Source organism: Condylura cristata, unplaced genomic scaffold (genome assembly GCF_000260355.1).
Source record: "Condylura cristata isolate star-nosed mole 26May11 unplaced genomic scaffold, ConCri1.0 scaffold00007, whole genome shotgun sequence".
NCBI lineage: Eukaryota > Metazoa > Chordata > Mammalia > Eulipotyphla > Talpidae > Condylura > Condylura cristata.
In genome coordinates, this window is record NW_004567108.1 from 49,138,029 (window position 1) to 49,153,144 (window position 15,116).

At 34.4% G+C, this 15,116-nt stretch overlaps 1 protein-coding gene across 1 annotated transcript in view; it reads left to right on the forward strand.

Moving 5' to 3' along the window:
* The window catches only part of DHX29 (DEAH (Asp-Glu-Ala-His) box polypeptide 29), a 40,492-nt gene extending 25,579 nt beyond the window's left edge, over nucleotides 1-14,913 (forward strand). Inside the window, exons 18-27 of the mRNA XM_004678320.2 lie at nucleotides 1,380-1,468; nucleotides 1,918-2,046; nucleotides 2,146-2,221; nucleotides 2,965-3,189; nucleotides 4,757-4,893; nucleotides 5,621-5,714; nucleotides 7,575-7,877; nucleotides 9,206-9,337; nucleotides 10,495-10,591; nucleotides 14,624-14,913. Of these exons, the coding sequence (XP_004678377.1) occupies nucleotides 1,380-1,468; nucleotides 1,918-2,046; nucleotides 2,146-2,221; nucleotides 2,965-3,189; nucleotides 4,757-4,893; nucleotides 5,621-5,714; nucleotides 7,575-7,877; nucleotides 9,206-9,337; nucleotides 10,495-10,591; nucleotides 14,624-14,676 (1,335 nt within the window). The 3' untranslated portion in view covers nucleotides 14,677-14,913. The remainder of the gene's footprint in view (nucleotides 1-1,379; nucleotides 1,469-1,917; nucleotides 2,047-2,145; nucleotides 2,222-2,964; nucleotides 3,190-4,756; nucleotides 4,894-5,620; nucleotides 5,715-7,574; nucleotides 7,878-9,205; nucleotides 9,338-10,494; nucleotides 10,592-14,623) is intronic.
* Nucleotides 14,914-15,116: the final 203 nt, after the last annotated feature.

Consider the following 15,116-nt stretch of genomic DNA (forward strand, 5'->3'; position numbering starts at 1 on the left):
AAAAAAAAAAAAAAGCAAAATTCTAAACCCAAACACTTGAAATCTGGTTGGAGAATTGAGGCTGCAGAAGTGGAAGGAGGTAGATGGGGAGCACCCACACCTCTGGCCTACACCTCAGTTCTTATATGCGTAAATAAATAAATCTTAAAAAAAAAAAAAAAAAAGACTAATTCTAGAACCTATATATAATGGAGGAATCCCGAGTTCTAGAGCCTGGATGATAATTCAGGAGACCTATGTTTTTGTCCTTAAACTTTGCCACATTATAGCTCAGTTATCCTCACGTTCTCATATTAGAAGCAGTAACATTAAACTGATGGTTTTCTAAGTGTGCTCTGAGAACATCAGGAATTCTGGAAATGTGCTCTGATCTATAACATTTGGACTTACTATAAGATTTCATTTGAAGAGTTCTGTGTCTTAACTAAAAATTTTGAAAGCTGGGCCCTGCCTGGTGGTGCAGCAAGTTAAAGCACAGCAATGAGTAGCTAAAGCAACTTCCGCATGAGTTCAATTCCTGCCTGCCCCGGAGGTGACCACATGGTGTGGCAGACCTCTCCTGACCCGCCCGCTGCTCCCCTCAGCAGTGTACTTCGTTGATCTGCCTGTTCTGCTCCCCCACTCTGTCTCTGGTGAAGCCTCTCACCGCCCCTGAGCCTCTGACCTGTACCCCAGTTCTGTATGCACAAATAAATAAAATCTTTAAAAAAAAAATTTTTTTTTTGAAAGCTACTGAATTAGAATGATCTCCTAGTTGCCATAAGTCTTACTAATCTTTCACTTAGGATAAATGAATATGAAAAGGAAGCCTTCAAATCCAGATAAAGCACTATGTACATTAAGCTAAAATTACCTAAATGTTCTACCTCCAAGGACTCAGAAAAAAATATGAATATTACCCAGTTCACATTAATAATGTTAGAGCCAGAAAGAAATGCAAGAAATTATTTATATCTACCTCCTAATTTATAGTTGAGGTAACTGAAAAGAGGTAAAATGACTTGTCCAAGGTCACAAAGATAATGAGTGACAGAGCCAGGATGGCAACCGAGTTCACATCATTAATGTACAATATATTTTCCCTAATAATTATGAAGAGCTGTGTTTAGCTGTCTCTGTTCTTTGACTCAACTTCACATTGTACTTAGGTCATTTTTAAGGTGATAGACTAGGGGATTTGGTAATAAAAATCTATAACTTTAATTAAGCAAGCTGGGATGATGAAACTAGTTGGAACAAGTTATGTAGTATTAACAAGTAGACTATAAATGTTTTTAATAAGATTGAAATTTACTTTCTAAGTTCATTATCTCAAATTTTTGAATGATACATAACTGAAAGTTGTTACCTAAATGTTTTGACTTTTTCCTTGTTTTCAGATTGTTTTAGCAACAAATATTGCAGAGACAGGTATCACTATTCCAGATGTTGTATTTGTAATTGATACTGGAAGAACAAAAGAAAATAAGTAAGTTTGCACTTCCCAAATCAAAAGATTTTTAACCTGAGAAGGGTTTGAGGCTCTTGAATTCTTAGGAAATCATAGAATTATACAGGAAAAACCCCTGATGTTCCAGTACTACCCAAAATAAAAAGCCTCAGAGAAATGGTAGGACACTTTAAAATATCTGAGAAAAATGTCAAAGTTTTTGTCATGGATTTTCCCCTAAGTAATATACCAGTATACTGCTACTTTTTTGGTGCCAGAACTTATATTTGATAGTATGAAATTTAGTATGCAGTGTTTACTCACTTATTTAACCATGAAACACTATTTGGAAAATATTGGTCCAAAATGGTAATGAACATTTGGGGTGCCTATTTTCAACTTGATTTTAAGAGTCAAGTATTTTCAGTTCTTTTCAGATTTTCATTCAATAAATTATATGCATGTTCTCCCCTAAAACATTTTTTTAGGTACCATGAAAGCAGTCAGATGAGTTCCTTGGTTGAGACGTTTGTCAGTAAAGCTAGTGCTCTGCAGCGCCAGGGGAGAGCCGGGCGGGTCCGAGATGGCTTCTGCTTCCGAATGTACACAAGAGAAAGGTATGGTAGGGCACCGGAAAGTAAAAACACAGATCAGTATGCTTCTGCACTTCTGATAAGATGTCAAGTTGTTTAGTATTACTTTCTTTTATTTTTCAGATTTGATGGCTTTATGGACTACTCAGTCCCTGAAATCTTGCGTGTGCCATTGGAGGAGTTATGTCTTCACATTATGGTAATCCCAAAGGAACTTAGATGAATTTTATGTTCTTTACTCCTTTTCAGGAGGGGAAATATGAAGACCTAAACTTACCTTATGTTGCTTTGGATTTTTAGGTATTTTATTTACTCTTTGTTATATGTCCCTGGTCCCCACCTTTTTATAAGTAAAACCACTGTGCTTTATTATACTCATACTTTATAGATTAAAATAGTCTCATAACCTAGCATAACCTAGACAAATAGTTCTTATCTGGTGGGAGGCAGTACAGTGCATTTGGACATTGAAAATATCTGTAGACATTTTTGGTAGTTAGAACTGGGGGAGTCGTGTTAGGGATTTTTAGCAGGCAGAGACCAAGGACGCTGCCAAACATTCTCCAGTGGCCAGCATAATTCCCTAAGAAAAGGATTATCGGAGTTGAAACAATAGTGCTGAGATTGAAAACCCATGATCTACACACACCCTGGGCCTACTAGGCTAAAAGATCCATGATAGCCTTCAGTTCTTAGAGTTCTGACTCTGTGAATAAAGAAAAAGACTGAAAGAGCTCATCCTCATGCCCACATCCCTCAACATATACACACACTCTCACTCTGACTCATTCACTCACTCAGTCACTCTTAATTACAAAAATCAGTCTTCATCAGAAATTTTTCCTCTTTGCCCAAAATTTTACTTAACCAAAATTTAGTTCTTTGGGTAGTAGTAATTCTGTGTGATCACATACCAATTTATCACTCTTTTTCAATCTACAGAAATGCAATCTTGGTTCTCCTGAAAATTTCCTCTCCAATGCCTTAGATCCTCCTCAACTCCAAGTAATCAGCAACGCAATGAATTTACTCCGAAAAATTGGAGCTTGTGAACTAAACGAGCCTAAGTTGACTCCATTGGGCCAACACCTTGCAGCTTTGCCTGTGAATGTCAAGATTGGCAAGATGCTTATTTTTGGTGCCATATTTGGTTGCCTAGACCCGGTGGTAAGTCACACTGCTACTGCTGCTCTAAGTAATTATTTTAGCTGGGAATTGATAGTTTAGAAGTAATTTCTAATTTACTTAAAATAAATGTCTTTTGCATTAAAATCTAGGGAGCATGAACGCTCAATGAAAACTTTTTATGTTAATAATTAAGTTACCTCTCCATTTACCTAATGTACTAGGCAGGATTTTGTGAGTGGGTCTGGCTCAGACATTACTCTGAAGTATTTGTTTAATTGAATATGTAGTGCACAACTTTAGTAAGCTTTGAACACCACAGACTTTCACAAATAGAATAAATTTTCCCCCTCTTTTTCTGGGGGGATTATCTCTGAGTCAGTGACATCCAGTAGTTCTATTTTTTCATTCTCTCAAAATTAACATATTTAGTGTCTTTGTCTGAATATCTGTGCTCCTATACCAGGTTTTTCATTCCAATTCTCCAACTTCATTAAGGTGTGCCCTTTTGTTGGCCTACAAATCAAACTGTTTAAAAACAGAACAAAGAACTCTACCCAACTTCCCTTCATTGGTCTCTAAGAGAACAGTCATTACACATGTCTGGGATATATGTTCAGTAGTTAAGAGACTCCAGGCAGACTTGACACTATGACAAAAGTTGTAGAGTCTCATTTTTACATACTGGATACATCACACATTTGCTAGGTTTGAGAGTTTCATCCTTCATCTGCATATCATGGAAGGTATAGTAGGTATATATAGCCATTCATAAACTTCATAATATTACCAAATATAAAGTACCCAAAAATTCACATTGAGAAAAAGACATAATAAAGATGCATGGATTAGGAAAAGCAGGTACTCCTCAGTGTATCTGAGGGTGTCAGAATATCCTCAGTGAGTGTAAAACTGAAAGTAGCTAAACTATTTGATGCTAATATCAAGCCCCTAAAGCTGCCACAGGGACTTCATCAGAAGACTTACCTAACATGTACCTCAAGAGCACCGGGGAATTTGAGCAGTCACACCTAAACCCTAAGCAATTAAGTCCTACTCTCAGAGCAGTTTCAGATGAAAAAATCATTATATTTTTTAAAAAAGAATAATCTTTTTTCCTTTAGTAGTACAAATACAGAAAATGTGCCCAGTCTAAAAAAATAACTTGTGCCATAAAAGTTAATCTGAAAAACTGCAATAACAAGTGGATTGTTACATATTATTGTTACATACAAGTGGATTGTCCAGATTATTTTATTTAAAAAACATTCAAGTGGTGAAAATTCAGCATGGCAGGAATTAAGATATTTAAGCTATGATTCTGGGGTTGCTTCTAACTGTATGACAGCTATAAATCAGTTACAAATTTATTAATGATTCTATTGCTATTACCTACTAACCTCACAAAGATGGTATAAAAGTAAATATTTATTCTGTGAAAGGAAACTAAAAATTAACCAAATCAGATGGAAATGTTAGCTGTTAGAGAACATAAGAAATATACTGAAAGGATGAAATGTAATTTAAAATTGTGATTGTATTATATTTTGCAAATCAGCTTTCAATGAATATCTTTCTAATGATAAATTGTTTGGTTTCCTATGGCTAGGCAACACTAGCTGCAGTTATGACAGAAAAATCTCCTTTTACTACACCAATTGGTCGAAAAGATGAAGCAGATCTTGCAAAATCAGCTTTGGCTATGGCAGATTCAGACCACTTGACGATCTACAATGCTTATCTAGGGTAAAGAAATAATCTGAATGTTATCAGTAACCTACTGTTTTTTTGAATTATTTACTTGGTAAGATTTTGTTTACTTTCATTAAAATGATACAGGTAAGACACAAATTTTTAAAAACCTTTTCATCTGTTATGGTATAAATTTTTAGAGAATCACATTTTTATAATCCTTCCTAAAATAAGAACAATATACTTTATATTTCCTTATTTTTGAAGGTAATAATTTGCTATTATACATTAAATACAAAAGATAGGTATTACAGTTGAAATTCTTACGTTGGTGACTGCATCCTTTATTTTTAAATGATTGTAATTTAATTAAAGCTTATTTTCATTAGTGCCTTTTTCTGAAAAGAAAACATGTTGAATGGATGAAACAAGATGGGATCATGTTCTGTGAAACAAGTCAGAAGGAAAAAAAAATATCAGATTGGTTTCACTTATAGGAGGAATGTGGGAGAACCAAATAAGACATGGGGGGAAATAATAACAATACAGAAAAAACAATTATAAACCAGTTACATACTGCGGGGGAGGGGTATGGAGAGGGTGGGAAGGAGTAGGGGAGGAACACAGGGACTGTGGTAATGGTGCATGGTGAATTCTATGGAGTCTACACCTGAAGGGGGAAAGAAAAGTAAACATTTAAAAATGGGTAATGATGTAAAAATATATATAAATAAATTTAATAAAGAAAACATGTTGAATTTGGGTCATTTTGTTTATCTAGATGGAAGAAAGCACGGCAAGAAGGAGGCTATCGTTCTGAAATGGCATATTGCCGGAGGAACTTTCTTAACAGAACATCACTTTTAACTCTAGAAGTAAGTCTTAATGCAACTACCTAGTTAAGAATCATATGATTACTAATAGCTTTATTCTGTAAAAAGAAATACCTAGGCTATGTTCTATCGTCCTCGCTGTCATTGGTGAATCGTCTCACATACACCTCCTATATATCTGACCTGTATCCCAGTTTCTTGTATGCATAAATAAATCAATCTTAAAAAAAAAAAGTAGTACCAGAACTAGAGCTTGATACATAGCAGGGGCTTTGATAAATGTTGGTTGAATTAATAATTTATCACTTTTTGCTTTGTTATTTCTCCAAACAGGTAACTTATATATGTTACAAAGTGCTTTAAAAAGTATTTAATAATCAGAATGTATTAGGAAAATTATAAAGAGACAACACAATTTCACAGAAAAGAAACACTAACTTGGGAATTAAGTACTGATTTCCACTGCTATCCTAAAGTAAATATCTCTATTTGGTAGATTTTTTTTGGGTCTATAATGCTCAAAAATGTTTTCATATGGATAGGTGAAAATAGAGCATTCCCTTGACCCAAAAATTAATCTGAACCCACTTTTATTAATTTCAAAATGTTGATATTCTAATTTTACATGTTAGACAGAATTCTTTCATAAAGAATTTTTTATTTAGATACCCTGAAATATAGTACAAGAAAATTGGATAAATGCTTAATTCTTTCCTTTTAGCAGTTCTAAGTTTCATAATTCCCAAGCGTCTCTATGGATAGTCATTGAATAGTGTAGTTCTTTTTTTTAATCAATGATTTAAATAAATTATTGATTTAAATAAATTTGATGTGTTCCAGTCTTCTTTGGATATTAATATTCAAATTGTTCTTTGAACAGTGAGTACAAACATGCTGTGAAAGTATTCATAGCTTCATGTATCTCTCATGTAATCTCTATATCCTATACTCTTATTTTAAAAAGTTAAAATAAAATCTGTCTGAGATGGAAAAATGCACAAAAATATGTGAAAATAAACTATTATAAATTTTTTTTTTAAATCTGTATAATTTGACCCATGATTTCTTAGGATTTGAAAATAACTGTTGAGTAATAGCAGGAACTTCTTTAATACAGTAAATGAAAATGTGTTCAGGCACACTTCTATTATTTTTATAACTTAAACATTCTTTTGGAAACATGTATGTATATAGGTATGTATGTAACACTGGTTTACAACACTGGAATGATTTAGGGAAATAGCCTCAAACTTTCTCAAAGTTATGTCACCACAGCATCCCCACTATCAAAACACCCTTAGTCCTTTGCCTTAGGCCAAAGTTGGGCCCCCTCTCTTCTACCCCCATTCTAGTAGCCCCAGTTCTGTGGCCTTATTTCTAGAGTTTGTTTTAGTTTAGTTTTGTCAGTTGCTTTTTTTTTTTTTCCCATGTTCCACATGTAAAATCTGGTATTTGTCTTTCTCGCTCTGACTATTTCACTTAGCATAATTCTGTCCAGTTCTAGACATAAAAAATGGCAAGCGTTCATCTATTCATAGTTGAGTAGTAGACTATTGTGTATATAACATGTCTTCTTAATCTACTGTTGCTGTAGGCATTTAGATTATTCCCTTAATTTGATTATTGTAAATAGTGTTTCAATAAACATAGGAGTGCATATGACTTTTCAAATTAGTGATTTACATTCTTCAGGTAGATACTGGGAGTGTACTTGTTTGGTATAACTGTTTTCAATATTTTGAAAACTCTGTACAGAAAGTTTTTGACTTCCCAGTATCTTTCTTCCTCCTCAATTTAATTTGCACTACTCTAAATAATTTGACATACTACCATTCCTTTTTATAGGAAACAAAATCTTAACTCAATTTTGTCTTTTTTTTTTTTAAACTTGAATCAACCTAGGATGTAAAGCAGGAATTAATAAAGTTGGTTAAGGCAGCAGGATTTTCATCATCCACAACTTCTAACAGCTGGGAAGTAAACAGAACCTCACAGGCACTGTCCTTCCAAGAAATTGCCCTTCTTAAAGCTGTACTGGCTGCTGGACTATACGACAATGTGGGGAAGATAATCTATACAAAATCAGTTGATGTTACAGAAAAATTGGCTTGTATTGTGGAGACAGCCCAAGGCAAAGCACAAGTACATCCATCCTCGGTAAATCGAGACTTGCAAACTTATGGATGGCTCTTATACCAGGAGAAGGTAAAGTATGCATTCTTAAATTCCAGTATTCAGGGCATTATACTAGAAGTCAATCATAACAAATTAGGATTCCTCAGTAAGCTTTATATTTGGCTCTCAAATTGAGCTTTTTTTTTTTTTTTAATTTATTTATGCATGCAGGGCTGGGGTACAAGCCAGAGGTGCAGGGGCAGTGAAAGGATTCACCAGAGACAGAGTGGGGAGCAGAACAGGTCGACTGAGGAAGTACAATGCTGAGGGGAGCAGCAGGCAGGTCAGGAGAGGTCTGCCAGGTCATGTGGGTCAGCTCCCTGGCAGGGGATTGAACTCGTGCTGCAGTGGCTTCAGAGAACTTCATAATGCAGTGCTTTAACACATTGCGCCACCAGGAAGAGCCCTCAAATTGAGCAATTATATTATGTTCATATTTGGAATTAAGATACACATCATTTCTCAGTGGGAAAAAAAGTGAAAGAAAAAAGGTTTCTCCTCTACCATCTTTTCTACTTGAAATAAAGACAGATATAGTGAATAGACATTTAATAATGTATTTGTGCCCTCAGATTTCCCAAAAAAATCTGTTTCAGATGAAACGTGCATTTGCAAATAATGGAGATAGTGGGTGGCTAGAACTATATATGAAATAGCAACAGTTCGAGTTACAATGTAACATAAAATAATTCAATAGCTATATTTATAAATTACCATTATAACAATCAACATTTTCATTGGTAACTGCATTTCCACCCTGTTTTCTTAGTTTTTAATTTGTGATAGAAGTTAAGGTGGCAGTTTTCTTTGTATTTAGATATTTGTCATCTATTTCATACTCATTTTTATTTACAGCAATATAGAAGGAGCAGATCAAATGGAAACACATTTTCTTCTCCGTTTACTAAGAGTGCCTCCATTTTGTTTCTTTGTCATTTAAAGCAACCAAGGTCTATAATTTCAAACACTGATTTGAGTAATTCTCAGCATTTCATCAAACTTAAATGTGAAACTTGAGAAATTACTGGTATTAACCATAGCTGAATATTGGTCTAAAAACCAGACATCTTTACAGCTTCATGATAATTCTATTTTTATATTATTAACAGATTAAATAAAATTGCTTTTTTGGAGTTTCCTTTATATTCAGGGTATATCATTCAGCCTCAAAATGAATGTTTATAATGACTTTTAATAGCATAAGTGTACAAGTAGTGATGAATTATTATGAAATTGGGAAATTATATGAGAAGTTAAACATGTTTGACTTAAAATATATGGTAGCGATTACAGAAAATGTTTACATAAAACAGGTGAATTAACTATAAGACTGATTTTCCCCCCTTATTTCTGTGCAGATAAGGTATGCCCGAGTATATTTGAGAGAAACTACTCTAATAACTCCTTTTCCAGTTTTACTTTTTGGTGGTGACATAGAAGTTCAACACCGGGAACATCTTCTTTCTGTTGATGGTTGGATCTATTTTCAGGTACACAGTTTCAACAGATATTACTGATTACATTAAAGATTTCTGCTTCCACAGCCATTGAGGTAGATTTTTTAAGTCTTTTTTTTTTTAGTATGGTTTTCTTTCTATGATTTATGACTTAAAGTAGAAGATTGCCTTATTTTATCTTGTCATTTTAAATTTCTTAAATTTTACTACAGATTATATTTATTATCAATAACAATTATAACTTGCCTTATATTAGGTGCTTTAATAGTTAACATTACATGATTTATCCAAATTTAGTATTTTAACAAACTTGTTAAATAATTTCTATATTTCCTTCCTATAGCTAAAGCACTTAAACTCAGTAAGAAGTTAAAAAAAAACTCCCAATATTACATGAATTGTTATTGGAGCAGTACTTGAACTGAGAATTATCTGATCCCCAAACTCATACTCCAAACTCATGTTGTGTCACCTTTAATAGTTACAGATTCATTGTTTTTACTGCATGTTGCCAAATTCTTCTCTGAAAAAAATTTGAATAACCAGCTACCAATAACAAGTTTGTCTTACTGAATTCCATCAGACTCATGGACAGTTCTTCATTATTCACAACCCTTCCCATCATCACTGACCAATCTAATAAGTAAAGCTAATATTTTCTGGTATGCTTTGTCAAGATTGCTGTTTGCCTAGAATTGGAAAAGTAAATCTTAAATGTAGATTTAAAAATATATGCAATTCTTGCAAAGAGGCTAGAGTGATGGAATGTTCTATAACTGAATTGTGGTGATGGTTGTAATACCATAAACTTAATAAAATTCACTGAATTCTACACTTAATAGTGCATGAGTTCTTATGGGCTATAAATTATACCTATGAAACTTTTTTTAAATTCCATTTAAAAAAAACTCCATCCCTAAAACTGTGAGCTTCACTCTCAACAGAGTTGATGTAAGAGAAGAAAATAATGATTGGACCAATAGTAGCTGTATTTTAGGAAGAGATGAAAATAAATTGAGGTTTGTGTAGCTTAGCTACAGGAGGTAGTTTGCCTATATTTTTCCCATTATGTTTTATGTAAAAAAAAAGACATGCTAAAACAAATTATAAGAGACATGCATTTACCTTGATTTTTAAATACTTCAGCAACCACCTTGATTAATATTGTCCAAATTGTCATCTCTTAATAGGCTCCTGTAAAGATAGCTGTCATTTTCAAGCAGCTGAGAGTTCTCATTGATTCTGTTTTAAGGAAAAAGCTTGAAAATCCTAAGATGTCTCTCGAAAGTAAGTGATGATTTTTCTTAGAAGATCGTACACACATGATGATGTACAGTTGTATGTACTGGAACTGGAACAGCTTTATAAGAGAACAACCTATAAAGACTGATTCTAGAAATTTGGTTTTTTTTTTAAACATTCTAATACAGTATTTCACATTGAAGTCTTAAATTCCATGTGATTAAAAAATGATTTAATGAAATTTATTTTATACTGAATCCCATCATACTCAAAGACAGTTTTTCATTATTCACAACATAACTGTACTCTTTAAAGTCTTTCAGTTTATTTCTTCCTCTTTTGAGCTTCCTTCTTAAGCCAGTTGACCATTTCACAGAGAAATAGGATGATAAAAAACTGAGCAGTGTAAATTTTACTATTTATTCACATGCTGATAATCTGGCAAAGCAGTTATTAAAAAAAAATCAAGAATGAGGGACTTTTTCTTTTTTTTAATATTTATTTATTTATTTATTCATACAGAACTGGGGTACAGGCCAGAAATGTGGAGGGTGAGAGGATTCACCAGAGACAGAGTGGGGAGCACAACAGGCAGATCGAGGAAGTACACTGCTGAGGGGAGCAGCGGGCGGGTCAGGAGAGGTCTGCCTCACCATATGGATCTCCTCTAGGGCAGGGGATCGGGATCCAACTCATGCAGAAGTGGCTTAAGCTTCTTAGTGCAGTGCTTTAACCTGCTGCGCCACCAGGGAGGGCCAAGAATGAGGGACTTTAAGTTAAGTTTACCCCAAATAGTTTTTCTCTACCATCCTCACAAATGCAAAGCTTTTAGTCAGATAAAATACATTATTCTAAAACAGAAATCTGCAGGAGATTTATTCTTCAACAGAAATCTTCAGGAGAACCTTGAGTTTCCAGGTAGTTGGTACAGTATTTTTCAAAAGTTGTCAAATCATCAGAATCATTCTGGTAGTTGTTAAAAATACAAAGTCCAAAGACCTACCCAGATGTAATAAATCTTTATTGAAGAGGACCAATGCTATATTATTTATAATTGCTTTTAATCTACATCACTTCCTCTCTACTACTTCCTAAAAGCAATTTATTATTTTTAATAAATGGATTGTTTTTGTTTTAGAATTCCCCATACTTAGGATTTGCTTAGTGCATGTTCATGTTCTGATTTAAAGTTTCTCTATTCCTTTTATTCCAAGCAAACCTGGTGGCTACAGCTAAAGACTTGATTGGAGTCATATTTTTAGGAAAAGAATATTTTGTATTTGGTGCTATATTCTTCCCACTGCATTATATCAAGAAACATTTAATTTTTTTCTTTAACATATGCTAAGAATTGATCAGTATGTTCATTGTGATTATATTTAGCAAGTAACATGGCCACACAAGTTGGGAAGCTAGTTAGTGACCTATTGCTATTACCCTACAGCATGATGTGCAGAGTTTATATAACTGAATGTGAATGTATAAATATTAAATTGTATTAGTTTTCTTTGTATTGCTGGAAACTCAGATCAGATATTGACATAGTAAGAAATGTAGGTTCTTGCCTTAGTTAAAGCTTTATGCATTACAACTTAATCTTAGAATTACATGATATAAAGGACAGTTTGAACCTTAATGCTTAAGTCAAGCAAAATTGATTTTAAAATGATTTCAGCATTTCCATTTGCCAAAAGAATAAGCAGAAGTTACTCTCAGATGAAGCATATACTTTTGAGGGAGGGAGAATGAAATACAGTAGTGTCCTCTCTTTCTAGATTTTTTTTTAATAAAAGTTTATTTTTACATCATTTTTTTTTTATTAAAAAGTTTATTTTTACATCATTTTTCACATTTTTTTTTCATCTCAATTGTAATCCCCACGGGTTTCCCATCACCAAATCACCCCTGTGCCACCACCATAGTCCCGTGCATTTCCCTCCCTTCCCCCCCCCCCGTTTTTGATCCCATTCCCCACTCCACCCCCACATAATGTCTCTGGTCTATGGTTGTTCATTATTTTTGTTATTTTCTCGCCTGGTCCATTATACTCCTGCTATGAGTGAAACCATCCGGTATTTTTCTTTCTCTTTCTGGCTTATCTCACTAAGCATGATCTTTTCCAGCTCCATCCAAGTTGCTGCAAAAGACATGTGTTTCTCTTTTTTGGTTGCTGAGTAATATTCCATTGTATATATGTACCACATCTTTCTAATCCAGTCATCTACTTTTGGGCATTTGGGCTGCTTCCATGTTTTTCCAATTGTAAATAAAGCAGCAATAAACATGGGGGTACAAGTATCTTTTTCAATCAGTGTTTTTGTGTCTTTTGGGTAGATACCTAGGAGTGGGATTGCTGGGTCATAGGGAAGCTCCATGTTTAGCAGTTTGAGGAACCTCCAAACAGTTTTCCATAGTGGTTGTACTAGTTTGCATTCCCACCAGCAATGCAGGAGAGTTCCTTTTTCTCCACATCCTCGCCAACATTTGTTGTTGCTAGTTGTTTGAAGATGTGCCATTCTCACTGGGGTGAGGTGGTATCTCATTGTGGTTTTAATTTGCATCTCCCTTATTACGAGTGATGTTGAACATTTTTTCATATGCCTGTTGGCCATCTGCATTTCCTCTTTGGAGAAGTGTCTTTTTAGCTCTACTGCCCATTTTTTGATGGGGTTGTTTACTTCATTTTTGTTGAGTTTCATCAGTTCTCCGTATATTTTTGTGATCAGTCCTTTATCGCTACTTTTGTGTGAGAAAATGTTTTCCCAATTAGTGATCTTTCTGTTTGTTTTTAGTAATGTCTCTTTTGCTGTACAGAAGCTCTTTAACTTGATATAGTCCCATCTATTTATCTTTGCCTTCACTATTGTGGCGTTGGGTGCTCTGTCTTTAAAGATGTCGCTGAAGTGTATGTCGTGTAGTGTTTGACCCATCTTTGCTTCTAGGTATTTTATGGTTTCCGTTCTTATGTCTAGGTCTCTTTGTATTTTTTTTTTTTTAAAGATTTATTTATTTATGCATACAGAACTGGGGTACAGGCCAGAGGCTCGAGACAGTGAGAGGCTTCACCAGAGACAGAGTGGGGAGCAGAACAGGCAGATCGACGAAGTACACTGCTGAGGGTAGCAGCGGGCGGGTCAGGAGAGGTCTGCCACGCCATGTGGTCACCTCCGGGGCAGGCAGGAATCGAACTCATGCGGAAGTGGCTTTAGCTTCTCAGTGCAGTGCTTTAACCCGCTGCGCCACCAGGGAGGGCCTTAACACCACTTTAACCCCCAGAAACCTGTATGTCAAGGCCAAGTAATCAGAAGTCCTTACTGAAAGCCCACAGCATTCTCTAATTGCAATATAATGTAAATACAAAATTTATAATATAAACTTACAATATAAATATAAAATTTCAGAGTTAAAACCCTGATAATTACAACTCTCTACAGAGTAATTGGGAAGTTCTTAGGAAGTCACAATGTCAGAGCAACTATTTAGAAGAGAAGCAGCTGTTAGTAAAACTTCCTTAACAAATAATGTAGCCTTTGTTGCTGTTTGTCAAATTCATTGGTGTTTGATTCCTTTGTTGTATGTCTGTCACTTCCTCATTGACACCTCTCCAAGAGCACTTCCTGTTAAAATTTCTTTTCTTTGGACTAAAAGTGGAAAAACTGGTAACAGACCCTTTTTCCTTGCCCATGGAAATCCTGACATGCTGAAGGGACTAAAGGGCCTCTAGGATTTTGATCCAAGTACAAAAGTTGGCAAACTTCCCATCTTAAAGGAATGGTTAAAGAAATAAATGACTAGCAATTATATTACATCATCTCTTCAGATCTTAGCCTTTACATATTCAAAATGTTAAGTTTTTGTCAAAATATGTGTAGTATAACTACAGCTATAATTAAAATAGGGTTGGCAGGACAATAAAATATGTTTGTAGGCATCTGTAGTTTTATGTGACTATCAGTGGTGTTAGTTTTGTATTACAATTTAAGAGAATCTTTTAATAAAGTGTATCTGTTGTTTATATGTATATACACTGGAAAAACAGCCAGTGATTAACTTGTTCATTGGTTTTTCTCCACTCAGATGACAAAATTCTACAGATCATTACAGAATTGATAAAAACAGAGAATAATTGAAACTGAAATCATGATCAGCTGCTTTAAAAACTAAGATGAAGATACTGTCATGAAATTATGTGAAAATGGACCAGACCATTAAGTATTTCATTACTTAAAAATGGTGGTACTAGCCATAACTCAAAGGTGGCAGAAAAAGCACATACTTTTAACATGTGTAATTTTCTAGTTCCTTTTTAATGATGATTGTTAATGTATTTGCCACTACATTTACAATAAATTCTTTGGTATCATTCATGGTGTATACGTCATTGTATGCCAATCTATGTATGTGACAACACTTTGTTTCCTATGTACCTTTCTCATCCTCTGTCAGGCCTTGATATCTGGAAAACTTAGGCTTCCTTGACCTAAGCTTTGTAATTATAGTCGTAATTATAGTTCCAGAAAAAAGCATGACTTCAAAAGTCTGTTACTTAATATTTGATACTCCAGTCAAA